This window comes from Netta rufina (genome assembly GCF_964035555.1).
Source record: "Netta rufina genome assembly, chromosome: 2".
Taxonomy (NCBI): domain Eukaryota; kingdom Metazoa; phylum Chordata; class Aves; order Anseriformes; family Anatidae; genus Netta; species Netta rufina.
The window spans coordinates 63,387,362-63,407,507 of NC_140124.1; the positions used below are offsets into that span (position 1 = coordinate 63,387,362).

Genomic DNA, 20,146 nt, shown 5'->3' on the forward strand with positions numbered 1-20,146 from the left:
TGTCATTTTGAGTCAAAGCTCTTTAATTAATTAATTTATTTGTTATTATTATTATTTTTTGAAATAGTTCACTGTCACAGTGGCTGACATCCAGGTCCTTTTGGTCATTCTTATCACAGCAATTATAAATTTGAGCGGTGCTTGAGACCAAATAATTCTAAAGGCCTTAACAGGTCAAGAAGCTGAATTTTATTGTTTCCTGTGCTATTTTGGTTCCACAACTTGCATATTGCTACACAGAATGCTGATGTGGAGTGCTAACTTCCATTGCAGTAGGGACTTCAGAGGAGTTAAATTTTTTAAGGGAATCAGAAAACAGTACTATGTTGAAAAAAAATCCATATAAGTCAGTTCTACATGTCACTTGCTTTTCTTTAAAAAAATGTTAAATGTGCTTTGTGTTTTTATATGTTTCCTGTAATCACAGGAATATGGCAGGCAAGAAGAAAGAAATCCAACTTCAGGTATAAATCCTAATTACTTAATTCTAGAGATGAAAAGATTATTATTTTCTTGCCTTTTAAAGATGTTAAAATGACAATCCATTTTATTTCAGACCACAATAACCAATCAAAATCAGTGGGATGAAATGTTGCTGACAAAAGGTGTAGTAGGTACTAACTATTATTCTTTCTTGACGTATACAGTTTCTCATATATTGTCTGGCACAATATACATACAGCTAGAAGACTAGTGCCATACTGTCCTCTAAATGGTTATATTAATATATTTTAAATGGGTATGTCGTGCTTATGAATAATTTATATCTTCCATAATAAATAAATGCATCATAAATCATACTTTCCATTATTTTATCCAGTTTTATACACTGATGTTTAGAAAATGCCATTCCAATATCGTATTTTGTACGGTAGGCAGTACGACATTTCTGTGGAAGTTTTTTTTCCCTGAAATCTCATAGGGCCTATATTAATACTATACAGTTATACTCAGCAGTTAATCAGACAGCATTCTGAGAGCGCATCTGCTGTATTCTCCCAGTTTTCAGTTCACTGAGTCCAATAACAACACCTAGGTTTCCTAGGAATTGTATCTGGGTAGAGGGAACAAATCTGTAGTGGGATGAAATCTACAAGATTGATGATGGGAAAGAAATGGGCTTATGGAGGGGAAAAGCAATATTCTGAAAAGAAAAAGAAGAATCAAACAGAAAAAGAATATAAGAGAGAAATGTAGCTGTTTGGGTTACTCATCTCAAATACTATTGCAAGTAGATTGCTGATGTCAGAAGTAATTGAAGTACTAGAGGAAACCATGATATGTATATATTGATGTGTACATGAAGTATACATGAAGTATAATCAATACATCGATGTATACATGAAGTGTCCATTAACTGGAAGAGGACTGGAGGATGCATGTGACTGCCTTCTCAGTACTATTCCAACACACAAAGTATGTTTCATTTTATAAATTACACAAGTCAGCAGTCTGTAATTCCAAAATATTATATTTTAGTAATAGATGTATATCAAGCTTGGTGCGGTCCTTGCAAAGCTGTGGTAAATTTATTCAGAAAACTGAAGAATGAGTTTAGTGAAGATGATGTGTTGCATTTTGCAGTGGTAAGTATGTAACTTATATATGGAATTTGAATTCTAGTTTATGTTAGATGTATCTTTTTTTCTGCATGCATTTACAGAGTTGTCATTTTACTTTCTTTATACCAATTGAGTCACTACAATTTTGGCATGGTTGCCTTTTATTCTCAATATCTCCTTGTATAGCTTTGTTCAGACGTAGATTAGAAATGGTAGTATGTATGGAAGAAATTATAATAGAATCATAGAATCATTATGGTTGGAAAAGACTTCCAAGATCATCTGGTCCAACCATCACCTTAACTCCACTATCACCCACTCAGCTGTGTTCCTAAGTACCACATCCAGAAATAATAATAGAAAGGGAGCTCACAATAATAATAACAAATAATATAATTATTAATAATGTAGTCATAATAGAAAGGGTGCTAATATCCTCAAGCTTTTCTTTTCCTTGATGAGAGTTGCAGAAACTTTCAAAAGCCAAGCTATATGGTTTTGTTTGTTAGTTTTAATTTTGTTTATTATTATCACATTAGAACTCTTACATCCCTGAAAAAGTGTTGCATCTTTTTTGCAAATATTTCCTTGTATTTCATTTTTTAAAAGAACAAAAAGGGGGAATTGAAAATAAATGATCACAAAACTATAGTGGTAGAAATATTCCACTACACTAGCAGTTGGTATTCTGTATATTCTATATATATCCTGTATATAGGAGGCATATATGTCATATTTAAATTAGATACATTTGTTTCACAGATTCAGTTCCTCGCAGATACTGACCAAGATCATTCATTCTAATGTTACTGAAAAGTTTCCATTTTTTGATCAAAGTTCCTTGAATTTTTGTTCAGTTATTTGTTCAGTTTTTTGTTCAGAAATTTTTGGAAGTTATGTTCAGAGGTAATCTGAAGTGCTTTTTCATTGAGTGGACCACATATCACAAAGAACTTAATAAAGTGGAAAATTTCTTTTGTCAGGATTGCATATACTACTTCTTCATTTATGTATGTTTATACATGGAAAAACAGTACTAAAGTAACATTTTTCCTTGAGTAGCTGCTATAATATGAAGGGAAGCCAGTCCCATATTACCAAACCAGCCCTTCCTTCAATACCAGCAGGTGGCATAAATACTGCTAATTGTATTTAAGATTATAGTGAGAGTATGTAACACAATAGATGATGGCAGTTTTCTTTTAGGCAAAATGTTTTTTTATACATACAAATATATGCATAAATATAAACACTTATGTAAGCAAACAATTTTCTTCATCTCACTTCAGGCAGAGGCTAACAGTATTGAGACTCTGCAACCATTTAGGAATAGATGTGAACCTGTGTTTCTCTTTTGTGTTGTAAGTACACCACATTGCTTTCTGTTAATGCATTGCTTATTTTTACATTAATGTTTCAGTAGATTAAAAAGAAATGTGAAACTATATGCCATATCTTTACATTTTACACTATATAGGATCGTATTATCAGATGTTGTTTACTTGATGCTCTTTCCCATGCCTAAATCTGTAGTTATCAAGCACATTTTTATTGTGGTTGCACATATAGATAGCCACAGCAGATCTGTGGTACCCACATTTTTGGTAGTTGCTGAGAAATCAGAGTAAGTTTTTCTGGGGTTGCCTCACATAAAATGCCTGCATTTGGCTAACTGAAATGCTTATTCTGTGCACACTTTCCCTCAGAGAAAGAGATTACATTTCCTTCCACTTCAATTTTTAAAAAATAAGCAAATAAGATTGCCCTTCTCACATTTTAGCAATTGTAATGATTCATACATTTAATGTCTCTCATTGATGGATACAGAAAGACTTTTTTTGTTGTTGTTGTTGTTTTTTTTTTTTTTTGTGGGTTTTCTTTTCATTTTGGCAGTGCTAGCATTTGAATTTCAGCAACTACAGGCTAAGAACACCAATACCTTCAGAAGTCTTTCAGGTATTTGCATCTACTTTGAACTGTACTATTATTGATGAGCCTCAAAATAAATACATAAAATGAGACAAAAAAAGGAAATGAAGAAGTGGAAAACAAATAATAATAATTCTGAACCAGCAAAGGCATTAGTTTTGGTGTTATCTTTAGGGAGCACAGCAAGTTATGATGTTGCTAAGGAAAAAAAAAAAAAAAAAAAAAAGACAACACAAAATATAGCATGTTCCAAAACTCAGGGAAATGCATAAACTAAGTGACAAAAACTCACTAAGAGTTTTATTTTCTCTTTTACAGAATGGCAAAATTATTGAAATGGTGAGAGGTGCAAATGCTCCTCTTATAAGTAAGAAAATAACAGAACTAGTACAAGAAGAGAGGGAAATTGTAGCTGGACAGAAGGAACGCCCTGAGGTATACTCACAAAAAAATATATTTAAATATTTTTATTATACTTCAGTGGTTTCTCTCAATGCTCGTGATAGTGTTTTCTGCGAAGTTTATTTTTTTGTGTTTTTTACTTAGTAATAAATGACACATGATCTTTTTATAATTTATTTTTTTAAATTGTACATTTTAGAAATTGAAGAAGTTTACAGATCACCCTATTATTCAGAGAAATGGAGGGATGGGTTGCTAACAAAATGTCTAGAAGATAAACCAGTTTTAGTCATTATCCTTTTTATGTTTAAGGACTGACATTTTTTCATATATGACTAAGTAAGAATTCGCCATATGAAACAAAGACTTGGGAAATAGTCATGTCTCATTTTTTTGAGTGAAAATTGAGATGAAAGAACTCTGCTTTCAGTAAAAGGAAACTTTTAGCAATCTATAGGCCAGGTTAGAAAAATCAGACTAGCCCAATGTCTTCAAGTTGCAGGCTTTCCTGGATAGCAAATATGTTGCTACATGAAGAAAAAGTGTTTTAAAGATCTGAGACCTGTGTTTGATGACTTCAGCTTCACGATGGTAATGTACTTCTCCTTTATTTGCAATTGCCTTAGGTAGATGATCTTACTTTCCTAGAAGAAAAATCATCAGAAGATTCTATTGAGGAGACTGTACCTGAGGGTAAATACACTTGATTTATTTTAGAAAAGCTAACAGAAAGAAAAAAAGAACAAACATATTTTTAATTATTTGATTAGGAATTGTGTACACCAAGCTCCAATAGATTGTCCTTTGATTCGGTTAATAACATGGCAGGTTACGACTGAGGATATCAAACTGACAGAAGGTTTTCTTCTTTAAGGAATTAAGATATTGGTCTGTCATCAGTTATTTTCAACCCCTTTCTCCAAACCAACAGTTCACGTCATGTGCAATATTAGTGCCTGAAACTCACTTCTACACAGTCCCTGCATTAGTGATGTACTTTTGCTGAGGTGGTGCTTGCTAACATTTGGATGTTCTACAGAAAAACAAACAAACAAAAAAACAAAACCCACAACAGTATGACGTGCAACCTGTGAGGATTAAAAGAGTTAATCAGTGAAGGAATGGCATGCCTTGTATCTCAGATTGTTTTTAATTATCTCTTTCAAAAGAGTAGATTTAAGGCTCACATCTAAGATTTATTTCAAGCTTGTTGTGAGCTGGAACCTACGTCTTTTCTATTCTTATTATTATGTATGGCTACTGAAGCTTCTAAAGTTCCTGCTTTGTATATGTGCAGACTATCATTTTACGAAGTTGAAATGGAATAGGTTTTTCCATCTTCTCTCTTCTTTATCTTCCTTTTTTCTCTTGTTATAAGGCACTACATCATTATCATGGATTAAGTTACGTACCTTCTCCTTCCCCCTCATATCTTCTTTATTGTATGGTTCAAATGGCATGTTCCTGACCTCAGCTTTAGCCTTTTTTTTCACTTATAAATCCTCTGAGATTTAGTAATACGGTATTATAAATCCTTTAGAAATTACATACAGACTTCTCACTAATCTACAGAGTCTAAATACTCTACAAAATAGAATCATAGAACAGTTTGAGTTGGAAGTGACTCCAAGGATCACTTAATTCCAACCCCCCTGCCATGGGCAGGGACACCTCCCACCAGATCAGGTTGCCCAAGGCCCCATCCAGCCTGGGCTTGAACACTTCCAGGGATGGGGCATTCACAGCTCCTCTGGGCAGCCTGCCCCTCACCTTTACCTTCACAGTGAAGTCTCTTCCTTATATCTAATCTAAAAATCCCCTCTTTTAGTTTAAAGCCATTACTCCTTGTCCTATCACTATGCTCTCTGACAGAGTCTCTCCTTGGCTTTCCTGTAGGTCTTGTTTAGGTAAATCAGGGCACAGTTTCAGCTTGGATTCAGCTTCAGGTTAGGGTCCTTCAGAAGCCCCAGTGCACAACACTGTGGTAATATGTTTCTTAACACCTGCAGGTGCCTATGAGCGTTTTCTAGTATTGGCAAGAAGTACTAGTCCTGCAATTCCATTACAGCTACCATTAACTGCTTCCACAGTGTTTGAGATCTGATTGAATCACATTCTAACACTTTAACTGTAAACCTCAGATTCTGCACAGAAAGTTTATAGTTTGTATTTTCTTTGATCACTTTCTGTCATTTAGTGGTTATGTGTATGCTACAGATGCTGCAATAGTATGCCTATGACTGGGAACACCTCTTGCTTTAAAGATTAGATAGAGCAAGTCTTTTATATACTTCGGCAGTTATTTATTGCAAATGAGTTCAGAATCCACAATGCTAAGGAATCAAACATCTACTATGACAAGGAATGTGTATTTTACTGGAAATCAATACTCATACAAGATTTTAACTTATTGAGTTTTCCTTTGTAATATTAATTCCTTTCAAATTTCTAGTCCTGTACATAGAAAGCTCCCTAGAGAAATCATCCATCTTAAACTGTAGTTTTTCCACTGCACCTAGCTGCACGTGGAACATGTCTCTACCGTATGACCCAAAACACAAGTTGTTCACCCAGAATGTGGATTCCAGGGATGGCCAAGTACTATCTCACACTCTGAGACATGCTTTAAGTGCTGGAGTAATTTATTTATTGCAACCACTGTTTGGCTATCTCAGTATTAAAGTGGAGAAGTGTTAAAAGAAACTCACTTGCAAGTAATGAAAAATTTGGTTGTGTATTTATTTTGATAAATATATTAATTGCCATATTATTTTTTCAAATTTTCAGAAGAAGTCACATACTCTGTTGGAATTATAAAACCTGATGATGTCTTAGAAGGACGTGTAGAAGAAATTAAACAAAAGGTAGACAAAATTTGAAAAGATTCATTCATCCTGTTTATTTCAGTGGAATAATAATAAGACGGAAGATCAAATAGATCCTAATTTATTCCCAGGTTTTAGAAAAAGGCTTGTTAATGGCTCTCTGTTAAGGATAGTAAAAACAAGTATTTTGCCCTGAAATAATATAGTATTCCAATTGATACTGTTGCTTTAATATTTTGTGCCAGTAAGTTATGGCATACTGTGGAGATCAATGATACATGAAATCTATAAGCAGAAGTAGATCTTTTTTTCCCTCATATTTCAGTAGAGATAAGGACTAGAAACTATGGTGGTGAAGTTAATTCTTTCAGGTGAAGATACCTTTTCTGACTGTGCAGCATCTTTAAGAAATGTAGGCACATTTAAAACAACTAATCAGTTCATTGTGGAAATATTTGTGTTCACAAATGACTAAACACATGCTTGTAGATGGAAAGGGTGATTTATGTGCACTAGTAATCACTATAATCAGAGACTGTATACTAATAATAACAATCTCAGTGCATTGATGGATTCAGCATTTATGTAAGCAATCACACAGGAAAGAGAAATTCTCTTTCCTTCCAAAATATCATACTATATTTATTTTCACTTTAATTACAGGAATTTTGCACTGATTCTGATGCAATAATAATAATAATAATAACATTATATATATCAAGAATAAAAGTTAAATTTAAAATGATGCGAGGGTCTGTGATGTATGCAGGATAGAAAATCAGAGTGTTGTATTTCTTGTTTCTGCATTTACTCTATCTTGGCCAGAAAAGAAAAAGGTTCAATAAAGACAAAAAAAGCAGGCAGTGTTTGAAAGCAATTTAAATGGAGCTGAGCAGCTGCTAGTTGGATCTGTCTTTACACTGCCTTGTGAGGTGTGTACCATACTGTTTCCACATTCAACCTTGTCAAGGCAATCTGGAAACACTCAGCAGCATCATGGGGACTTTTAAAGAGGAGAGTGCTGGTAAGCAGACTAACATTGGCATATGATCAATATTGGGGCTGGATAGTGTCTTCATTGTTTAAATATAGGTATATGTTATAAATATCACATCAGTGGGACTATGAATTTTGATACAGGTTGTGTAAGTGTGCATCTCATACGTACTTTAATTTAGTATAGTAATGTGACTTAAAATAGATAACCATAAAATAGATTTTAGTTTTGATATTTTCTGTTTCTAAAGTATATCAACTTTATAATGGTGGCCAAAAAGTTTAGCCTATTTTTATTACAACATTTATTGACAAATATGCAGTAATATGACTATTACAATTATCATACAATTTATAACAACAATTTTAGAAGTAGCTGAATTTTAATCATTCACAATGGTAAAAAATATTTATTCAATGTTAAATAAAAAGAATTATTAACCACTGAATGAATGCATACATTGAACTACACTGTATTTTCCAAAAACTTCAACATAGTGGACATTGTTATTGAATTCATCAAAGTGCTTTGAAAAGCTAGAACTTTAGTTAGGCGAACATAGCAGTTATGTTTGGAATATTTCAGATAATTTGCATTTAAGATACCATACAAAGTCAATCAATCTTTAGATTTACGTATAATATTGTATGTATCCTTTTTCAAATGCCACTGAGTAATAACTGAATAATTGCAGATTAGAGATGCAGGCTTTGGCATTGCAGCATCAGAAGAGAAAATGCTAACTGAAGAACAAGTCAGAGAATTCTATACCAAGAAAAAAGAACAGGTAAAATAAAACAAACAAACACTAAAAACATAAAGAAAAACAGCAGATAAAATATATCAGTGTTACTGTATGTGCTTTTAAATCTTGTAATTTTTTAATATGTTGGAGTACACAGAACAAAAAAGAAAATGTTATCTCTCTTTTTTTTCTTACTGAGCCTTATAAAAATATAGCTTGGTAGCTGTAGTAAATCGTAGCCAACATTAGGGTAGTGAGAATAACAAAACTACTGTGAACTATGAGAAGTAGTTCAGAGGACTTTGTACATATTGAGGAGCTATCATTTGCCATTCTTTAAGTGTAATTCTAAGCTGAAAAATAAATATGTTAAAGTGACAATATAGAATATAGCTTTCTTTGTGCTCAGTGGGAAAGATTCTTCCCTGTTTAATACTGTGCAATCTTGTTAAAGGTTCAGAGGATGCCTATTATAACAGAATGGAGAATCAAGTTTAATAGACTTAGTATCTTCAGATATTTCAGCAGAAATTGTTTCTTTTTAATGATGAAACCACCATAGCCACATCTAATAGCTACATTGATTTCTTCTAACATGAACCCGTGTACTTTTGAAGTCACAACACTATACTTACTTTATACATTGTACTAAATGTCTTTGTGTTTGCATGCAATCAGGGTTGTGTTTTTTGAGGTTTTTCATCTTGTGAAGTGGGTTAAGTGGATGTGTAGATATGAAGCTAACTGAAAGAGAAAAGCAATGAATTGAAAGCAATATATATGAATAGGTGACAGGACCCACGGGAACGGGGTTAAGCTGAGGCAGGGGAAATTTAGGCTGGACGTCAGGAGGGGGTTCTTCACAGAGAGGGTGGTTGCACACTGGAACAGGCTCCCCAGGGAAGTGGTCACTGCACCGAGCCTGTCTGAATTTAAGAAGAGATTGGACTGTGAACTTAGGCACATGGTCTGAACTTTTGGGTAGACCTGTGCGGTGTCAAGAGTTGGACTTGATGATCCTTAAGGGTCCCTTCCAACTCAGGATATTCTATGATTCTATGATTCTATGAATATTCTATCCTCATATTATTAAAGGAAAAATGTCATACACAATCAGATGAGGGCGGCTGGTAAAGAAAAGATTTAGTCAAATGCATAGAAGGAGTGAAGGTTATCTGAGGAAATTGGTAATATTGAAGAGAAAGATGACATACAAAGGAAAAAAAGATGAAAAACTTACAACAGCTTGCAAAGGTATTTTCTGATGAAAATGTCCATCCACAGCATTGAAGACTGAGACTGGATGAGTGAAAAGAACATAGCAGAGAGAATAACAGAAAAGTCTACAAATGTCTTGCAAACATTTAAGTGTTCTATATTTTTAGCCAGCTACCTGATTTTTAGTTTCAAAAAATTTGCATTGAATTGTATTGCAATTTGTTATAAGTGCTACTGCAAGCATAGCATTTGATCACATCAAGTTTCTAGATAATTTTCTTCTCTTTTGTTGTTTGCACTTTAACCTCAAAGAACATGTACTACTTTTGTAATGTATTTTTATTACTTCATTTATCTCAGTTACTTGTATTTTAAGCATTTTATAATTTTCCTGGCTCAAATGATTGATCAAAAACCCTTTCAAACAGTTTGACAGGATTTTGAGTAATATATGCTAATGCCATTGTAAAAAGGGAGTGTCATTAGTTACTTACAAAAGGATGTTCTCATTTCTGATAATAAAGACAGAGGTACTGCAATTCATAGCAAAATAATAATAATAATAATAATAATAATAATAATAATAATAATAAATTAGTAATAATTGTGTTTTTTAGCCTGATTTTGATGATTTTGTTCAGTTCATGATGAGTGGACCATGCCACATTTTGGTAATCTCTAAAAAAAAAGGAACTGATGCTATTCCTCTCTGGAAAAAACTATATGAATCACTTGAAAGCATTCCTGATGAGTCAGGAAAGCCAGAAAGGTAACTAATAATGAAAATTGGAATATGTGATTAAGTTACAGTATTTTAAATACACCATAGAAGTAACATTCTTACAGACTCATATTCATATGTGTGCACAGGGCCCAGGGAGCTGGCAAAGTTCTTTACCTGGTCTTTCACAGAACCATCACTACAGATGCAATCATAGATCCTTTGGGAACATAGACACTCTGTGATTCCTAGGGAAAGATAATAAGCAAAGGGCACTGATCTCATGCTCATTCTGAACTAAATTTGAGTGGATTGTCCAAGGAGAACTGTGCTGTACTTAGAGCTGGTGTGGTCCGTACAGTTCCACTTCATACTAATTCACCAAGACGAAGTGACTGCCAGCACTGCCAAATGAATGTTGTCCATGTTTACTTTTATATATGCTGGGAACCTGTAGATGTGACCCAAGTGACACCTGGGGACACCTGAAGCATGCTGTGCTCCCTGGCACCACTCTGTAAAAGTGAGCAAACAAGTGGGAGGGCTGTTTTGTTGTTGTTGTTGTTGTTGTTGTTGTTGTTGTTGTTGTTGAGGTACATAAATACATTGTAAGGATTTGCTGTTCCCAACCATGGTGTCTTGGAAAGTCTGTCTTTCTCTTATGCCAACTATTTAGCAAAGAATTTATAATGGAAAGTTAGTAATATACACAGCACAAGACAATAGAGTGTTCACAAAAATACAAATTTGGGATCGAGTTTTATATTGCTATTTACAGAAAGCAGCAAAAATTTGCATAATTTGTTCCAAAAAAGAACCTGTTGAAATAGTTTATATTTTTGTTGATACCTGCTGAACCCCTTTTTGAGTTGATTTAGTGCAACCAGGGAATATTGTATTTTTTCTGGGTGGTCTAGAGTGAGTGTATATACATTGCTAAATAAACCTTAGAGTTACAGGCAATGAAAGAATCCCTGATAAAGAGAATTTTGTAGTGCAGTAGTTCTTAGGATAATGCTTTAAATGAATTAAGCATTATCCTTTTTCTGGTCATTCATTATACACTGTACACTTGTCAGCAGTAATTCTGTCTAGTGAAACAGAGAAACTATTCTGAAGAAGCTAGAGGGGAATTAGAAAAGCTGCATGACAGATTTCTCTTTATAGCATATGACAATGAACTTTTTGAGATATATTTCTCAATAGAAATATTTCTCAGAAACATTACTTTAATTATGATTCTGAATTAAATAAAATCTGCATTTGGTTTTCTATTCTTTTGTTTCACTAAACTTTAAGAAAGTACATTTTCATCAAGTCAGCTGTTATCACAACATCAAAATGCATACAGGGACTTAAATATGATAAAATTTTGTCTCATTAGACTGGAAGAAACTCCAGAAACTGAGAGTATATTAAATATGTGTGATGTGCAAAGCAGTATAGAAGATGCCAGCAGGCAACTTGCCTTCTTTTTCCCTAATTTTGGTCAAAAAAAGACAGAGCAAAAATTTGAAAAGACTTTGGCCTTAGTTAGACCTTGTCTCCTAAGAGAAAGACGAGGTAAGTTTTAATAACTTAATTTTCTATCAAGGGCGTAAAGAGTCTCATTTTGAATTTCAGAAATTCTAACACTACTAATGAAATGTTGTTAGATTATCTTTTTTTCTCAGCTTTAAGTTAACAGTAATCTTTATCATGAAAAAAGCTACATGGCTGATATGTTTGATAAATTTAGAATATAAACGTCAAAATTATTTTGTTCCTTTGGTTGACTTTTCAATAATATCTTTAGGTTGCATATCTGGATGAAATTTTTATAGACAACCTCTCAGAGAAGTTAGCATATTTAAGTATACTATAAGGAAACATACTTCTAACCATAATGTAGTAGTTGATCCTTGCCTTGGCAGGTAGATCAATGTCAAGAGTGAAAAAGATCTGACCCAGGGTGTTCTATGCTGCATACATAGGCCTATACAGATAAGATTTTTACAGATTGGATCAGAAAATCTGCTGCATTAGTATGAAGCTCCATCCAAACAAGTTTACTTTTCTTCTAATTTATATTTGCCTTTCTTACTAGAATCTAGCTAGCTCCGTTCTAATTCTAGAATTTCTGTACTGGAAATAATTTAGAGATTTGAAAGACTACAATTTTGGCCTCTCCTTGTATATTTATTTTCTTGATCACTATACAGTATGTTGCTTAGAAAAGCCATTTTGCCTTCCACATCAACTTCGTGAGTGTCCAGGCAACTGCTGAAGCCTTCTAGCAGTTTCTTTAAATTAGTTTTCTGTTCTTCAGTTAAGAAATTAATTTGTAAAAATTTAAGATAGTTATTAGAAAGCCCATGTCATTTCTGCAAAAGTGTTTAGTTGATGAATGGATGGTAATTTAGCATTATTTCAATATTTTAAACAGATTCTATTATACAAAGAATAAAGGATGATGGCTTTGAAATAGCAATGCAGAAAGAAATAAACCTATCTGAAGAACAAGCACGTGAATTTTATAAAGAACATGAAAATGAAGACTACTTCCCTTTCCTGCTAGAGGAAATGACCAGGTAAGGTGAATGAAAAATGAAACTACAGATGTAGAAATGAGACTGAACACACACAACAAATAATTAACCTGAATTATTATTAGGGCTGTAAGATACCATCTTATCTGAGAGTTTAGTAAAACTCAACACAGGATCAGAAAACTGTAGATAATGAGATAATTCCCAAATACAGTACACAGATCAGATTTTTAAAAATTTCTAGTGACTCCATACCTCCATATGTAAGATGTTGAAGTCAGTGGCCAATTCCATTGATCTGGGTGAAAACATTTGAGCTGTGCTCTGAAAGGTTTCATTTAGATTGTTTATAGGAGGACTCTATAGTCTTTATCTAGATCGTGTGCTGGACTCCTTGGAGTGGAAAATAAATCATATTTGAATATTGTCTTCACGTGAAGTTGGAACATACCTGGGACAAATACAAAAGTTTAGGAGCTGATCAGCATTTTTATGTCTAGTAATAAAGACATAGCCCAATTCTGTAATGTTATTGGTGTTGTGGTAACATTGAGTAACTTTGAAATACAAATTCATTTAATCTCCCTAAGGTTTTATCAGACTGTAGCTGTTTGAACAGAGAAAATTTTAAAATCCTCCAGTACTAGGGGTCGTTTTCCTTGTCTGGACTATATAAAATTAAATTATTTTTACAAATTACAAAGAGTTTAATATTTGGCGTTCTTAATGCCAGTTTTCCACTTTACAGTGGTCCAACTCTTGTACTTGCTCTAACACGAGAAAATGCTGTAGCACACTGGAGAAATTTATTAGGTCCAAAGACTGTTGAAGAGGCTAAGAAGGAAAGTCCAAACAGGTAATACTTATACCATCGTTCACAGTTTTAATTTACTTTCATATTCTTCAAGTCAATGAATACCACATTCCAGCTGGTGTAACTATAGTGCCATCGTCTGGAAGCTGATGTATATTTCTGGAGCTTGTTAAGGTTTTCTTGTAACTATTGCACTGATATTTTTTAGTCTGGATGCCTGTTTTCTTAGCTAAATGAAAACCTTTCATTGATGATTTATTTTATTTGTGGCTTTGTTTCTTCAACACGTTTTATAAAGAAATAGCTTGGTTTCACCTGCTTGTAGTATTGTCCTAAGAAACTGCTGTGGTATCACAATACTTATTGTTGACAGAAATGTTGTTTCACAAAGCAAGACCTGGTATTATCTTGGAAATATAATAGAATGACAGTTGGGAAGGAAAGTATTCATATTTCATCCGGTTAATTAAAAAGTTGATTGCTCTTTCTGTAGACAGTGAATGCTTCTTACATCTACAGAGAGACTGTCAAGCACTTCAGTGGCCAAATCAACTTCTATTTATATTTATTGGGTTCAGGTTAGTCATAGCTAAAGCTCAGGATGGCTATTCCTTTACATAATTTCCCTGTTTTCATGACTCTTAGTTTACGTGCACAGTATGCACTCGACAACATACCAATTAATCAGCTGCATGGTAGTTCTTCACCTAATGATGCTCAGAAAGAATTAGAGTTCTTCTTCCCTCAGGAGCACACTTTGGCATTGATCAAACCTGATGCTGCTAAGAAGCATAAAGGTAAGTGATCTAGAAGGCATGGGCTATGCCTCCAGATGTTATTTATCCAAAATATTAGCAATATACACCACAGAAAATCATGTCAGATGCATTTTTTTTTATTCTCTGAAGTGCTTTTACCAAGCAGATAAATGCTTTTACAGGGCTCGCATAATTCATATTGAGATCTCAAATATGACATTTCCTTTGCTTAAATAGCCTATAGCTCTTCTTCACAAGAATACTGGTGAATTGAAGTGAGAGAGTTCTCAGCTAAATTAAAATGTTTAAAAGCCAAGAATTTGTCCAAACTATCTGTCCAGCATTTTTTATTAGAGAGAGAGGCCTTCTGAAATCATGCTACTGATTTCAGACAGTTGTCTCTACTGACTCAAAAGAAGCCATTGCTGGATTAGATGCATTCCCATACTTGGCTTAACTTGACATCAGACAAAGGGAATAAGAAGGAAAGGTTAAAGTAAAAAGAACATTATGTTCTTTTAAGTTTTAAGTTAAAAGTTAAGTTTTACTTTTTTTTTAAGTTTGGAATCTTACCTAAAATTTTGCTTGTGTGTTTTTTTGTTTTGTTTTGTTTTGTTTTTACCACTGTATTCAAAGCCTCTTGTTGGCATTCTTCTTTTCTCCCCTGACAAGTTTCGTAGTCTTTTTAATTGTTAATTCTTTGTTGGCTTTTATAAGTCTTTCTTCCCCTCTTGTTACAATCCAGATTGATTTTATCAGGCCAGCTGGTGTGTAATGTAGCATTATTACTACATTCCACATTCTGTCCAAAGTCAGAAATAGCAATGAATGCTGTTAGTATAGTTTGCAACAGTCTGAATTTGTCACCTGTATAGAGATAATTTAGTCCATTGACAGTGGTTTATTGTACATTTCAATCTAAACTTCTTTAATCAAGAAAGAATGAATTTGCTTGTTATTCACCTAGATGACATCATGCAAAAAGTCAAAGATGCTGGGTTTACCATCTCAAAGATTAAAGAGGAAGCTTTAACTCGTGAAATGGCTACACAGTTTTATAAGCATCACGAAGGAAAACCTTTTTTTGAAGAGTTAGTGGCACGTATGACTGAGTAAGTGTCTAGCTATAGTTATGCAAATATGCATCATAACTTTGAATTTACAGAGCCAACAAAACATGCAACACTCAAAGTGGGCTGAGGATGTTACACTCTGTTACTCTTTCTGGCAAGTTTAATGGTGTGTGTTTGTTTTTTTTTTAAAGTTTTATGGTTACCTTTTAGCATGGAATGCCCTTCCTTAAAAGGAAAATTTGCAGTTCTTTCCAAATTTATGGACAGTGACTATTATTTTGGCTTTGCTTCTCAAAGAACTCTTTTTTGATGGAATCCTTGTTTTTCCCATGAGGGACAAATATTTATCTCGTAATACTTTTAGTATAGCTGTTGATAATGATGTGTGTTTTCTTGCTTCAGAAATTATTTAGTAAGAGCATTTTTAGGACAAGAAGTCCAAATTCAAATAGCTGATCATCATAATCTTTGTGATTTTCAAATACAGATATCAGAAGTTTTATATTGTCTTAAACAAAACATTCCAGAATCACATTTTAAAATTTAAACAGTTTAACATTATTCAGATAGCATAACGCTTAACATAACCCTTCACAGTACCTCTGAAGTTACAGCTAACTCTGCCTCTCAGAATAGTGGAAGAACTGTCATATATTGATTTTACAGGGGCCCATCAGTGGTAATGGTCTTAACAAAGGAAAATGCTGTGCAAGAATGGAGGCAACTAATGGGTCCAACAGATCCAGAAGTGGCAAAAGAGAGCTCTCCTGAATCAATTCGGGCTCAGTTTGCACAAGATATTTTGTCTAATGCTGTTCACGGATCGTCTACTAGAGAACATGCACTGGAAAGCATTGAGTGTATATTTGGTGAGATTTATATAGATTGAACAATTAAGACACAATCTCTGAAAAGTTATAGTCAAGTTATTAGATACATTTGTCTACCCAACTACCTGTATTTAGCACATACATATACAAACCCATTCTCCTCCATACTCTTTTTTTTTTTTTTGTTATCAATCAATTTCTATATAGTAGAGCATATCAATGTAACAAGTAATGCCTGCTAGAAGTCTGATGTTAGTAATGGTTTCTTTATATATGCTTGGTAGAGAGTTTTTCTTCTAGCACTTAAACAAATGTATGCCTTCCCAATAGTCAAGAGTCTGAGGTGTTTTTTGTATAGCTACCTTAAAAACCGGGTCAATAAAGAAAGGTCCTGAAAACACTATTGTGATACATCTGCTGTGATGTAATTAAGAGTCCTTCAGTTCAGGCAGCCTACAAAGGAGAAATACTAAAAGGTAGTGGAGGTACAGTTACAACATTGGCAGCGTGTGGGAACTCAACAAGTGAGAATGGGCCAGGAGCCACATTCTGATGACTGAAACACAGGGGGTGCCCTCACTGGTGGGAGCCAGGATCCTAGTAGAACTGGGTAGACAAGTCCGTCAACATCCCCAGACAAAGCAAGTTATGAACCAGGTACAGCACCAATTCAAGGGTCTAGTCAAGAGCAACAGGCAAGGTAGCCAGAGACAGGTACTACAACATAGCTCAGGATTAAGCCCAGGTCTGAGCTTAAAGGGGCTCCTTGGCCCATTTGGCGTGGGTGTGAAACACAAGAGATTGCTCAGAGCTATTAAGGCCTACTGTGTCCCTCAGGGCCCTTAGAAAAAAATGCATTGCTTATTTATTGTTGACCTAAATATCTAATAGTATCTATCACAAGCAGGATAATAGTCTAGATGGCCCTTTCCAGTCCAGTTGCTCAATGCAAATATATCAGAAGAAGCAAAATATAAAGTCACCTCTTACGTACAGCTACTCTTGAAATATATATCCTTGCCAAACTAGTGAATTTGTATCCTGTCTCAGTCTAATTTGGCTGGATTTCAAGAAGAACACAAATATTCTTCAGTAGCTAATACATTCTTACTTTTACTGTCCAAGCCTGTGGAAGGTAGAGATGCTAAAGAATGGTATTCAATTAAAGCAGTTTATGTTACAGCATTGATTAAAAGTGCAAAGTCCAGAATGAATGAAGTTTTCTCACACTTCTCTTTCTGTTCCTATTGTATTTGATGTGACTAGCTGTTTTAAAAAGCTTCCTGACAAATATTTATGTTGTGATGGGGCATTTGTTATTACAGAAATTCCTCTAGCAGAAGTTGGACTGAGCATTCTCCTGGTGGCCCATTTTCACATACAGCTGCTTTACTGCAATAAACTCTACTTGAGGCAAGCCTGTAGGAAATTTTGATTAGTGCAGAATTTATATGTCACCTCGGTGAGCTGACTTCTGAGAAGCATACCTCAGAATTGCTGTATGTTCTTTGGCTTTTTTTTTTTTTTTCAACTTAAAAAACAATTAAAACTGTTCTTCCTGGCATTATTTCAGTACTCTGGGTCTTTTGGGTGTTGGCATATTATACCTTAAGCCAAGAAGCAGTCCCAGAAATGGCCTGAGTAGAGCAATTTCAGATGTATCAATTCAGTTTCTTTCCCAAGATTTTTGTTTTTATAGAGTTGGCTTTTCTACCAACAGGGCAAATACAATGTTGAAAGTTTATATGGGATTGATTTTTGACAGGACAGGAAATACTGAAACAATGTTTATGTCTATGTTTATGTCTTACTAGAAGTTCATTAAACTTCTGGTGTAAGTTCACAGCCAAATAGTACATGGCCTATACGTATCATACACAAGATTTGAATACTGTAGATTACATAGTGTACTGGTTTTAGAAATTTCAGTTAGCTGTATGGGTACACTAGTTCTGCCTGGTTAACTGTGATATAATTGCATATACCGAGTTCTTGTTTTTTTAACTATTGCTCTTCATCCTCTATTACAACACTCTCAAGCATTTTTTTTCTGTTTGGTTGAACTGTTGAAGGACTGCATTTATTTGGGTTCATATATTCATGTGTGTCAGTTTTGATCCCTGTTTTGTGCTTGGTTAAAATGATTCTGTTAATGTATATTTGCTTCTACTAAATATCTTCTTGATCTTAAGGTCTTTTAGCATCTTTGTAAAGAAGTAACTTAAAATATACATTTCAAAACAATAAAAATAATTCTATCAGCTGATGGAGATCCAGATTCATGAAGGTTGTGTCTCTTTGAGATTAAGACTTCTATAGAGTTATCAAAATGCCAAAAATTCAGAAGCATGCCAACTGAAATACTGACAGTATTTTAACAGATTATTTTACCTCTTTAAAAGTCTAACTCAACATCTAGATTTTGTACACACAATTTAGACTGACATCTGCTATTCTTTAAGTTTTATATTACTGGGACATAGACACGGATGTGATGTTTAAGAGTTTGAGCACTGTGATGAGGTAGACAAGCATTTGCATTTACAGACTCGGGAGGAATGTGTTCCAACATAAACTCCATTGAGTATCATAGATGAAAATCTTCTTGAAATTACCTTTATAGAGTTCCTCTGGCTACAATCTTACAGAAAGTCTGGCTCAGTCCTTTTGTCCATCTAAATGCCAGACTGAAAGAGAATGTGACCTTCATGACCATTTATTTAGAAAACATTGTGTGGTTCACTGTAGAATTAGGTGTTGCAGAGATGTGATGAAAATTCTTCCAACACTAACAAAAGATAACATACTTTTCTTCAATTTTTTGTCCCAGCAGGAGATAACTGGAACCACAGGGAATGTTTATTTGTATAATAGACCACATATTTCCTTGCTTAGGAACATTAATGAAATCATAATCTGTCAGTAAGATTATTTTAAATATCTGTTTTACTTTAAAATGATAAACAGGCTAGTTCTAAATTTCAAAATGCTGTTAAGAAGAATTGATATGCCTTATTGAAGTGAGAATTTGTGCTGTATTACTTCATATAAAATAAGGGAACTGGAAAGAAAGCTTTTTTCCCCATGAAGAAGATGGAGTTGATCAGCTTGTGGATGTGCACTGCAATAGTGGTTTTCCAATGAAGGAGGTACATGGGCAGGTCAGAACTTGCAAGTATCTATTATCTTCATCCACAGTCCTTTGTGACTGAATGATTAACTTTCTGATTACCTTGCTCAGAGGACAAATGTTGATGTGCTCTGAATATCTAAAACCAAAAGTTTTCATCATATTGTATAACTAAAAAGAATCAAAATACCCAGAGTGTTGGTCTACTTGGGACTTCTCTTTATCACTCTGATATATCCGTTAACCTTCTATCTGTAGTGTATGACATCTGGCATATAAGGTACATTTATGTTTTGATTTTAGTATTCTTATCTAGAGAAGGAGAGTGTGTCCTCCTGTGCAGATGTTCTTCTTTGTGCTTATCGCCATACTGTTTGATACACAAGCCTTTTGACAGTAACAACAGGAGCAAGTCTGATATTAATAGATTACATGGAACACCCTGAATTTCCTACATATCTAACAAGCAAGTTTTAAATACTGTTTCATCCTCTAACAAGGCTGGTGTTTAATTTCAGGGATGTTACAGGAAAAATAGTGGCAGCAGTTGAAATTAAATGTAGTATTGCCACAGAGCCTTGACTAGGACTAATTAGAGGTAATATACCTCTATA

At 34.1% G+C, this 20,146-nt stretch overlaps 1 protein-coding gene across 1 annotated transcript; it reads left to right on the plus strand.

Moving 5' to 3' along the window:
- Positions 1-431: 431 nt before the first annotated feature.
- NME8 (NME/NM23 family member 8) lies at positions 432-16,461 on the plus strand (the record flags this gene model as incomplete). The annotated part of the gene is made up of 15 exons (XM_084306944.1): positions 432-464; positions 557-614; positions 1,480-1,586; positions 2,852-2,923; positions 3,810-3,926; positions 4,520-4,586; positions 6,681-6,757; positions 8,410-8,502; positions 10,296-10,447; positions 11,751-11,962; positions 12,825-12,969; positions 13,676-13,783; positions 14,387-14,538; positions 15,467-15,611; positions 16,239-16,461. 15 exons carry the CDS (start codon positions 432-434, stop codon positions 16,459-16,461), a joined length of 1,761 nt encoding a protein of 586 aa, XP_084163070.1.
- Between the last annotated feature and the right edge of the window lie 3,685 nt (positions 16,462-20,146).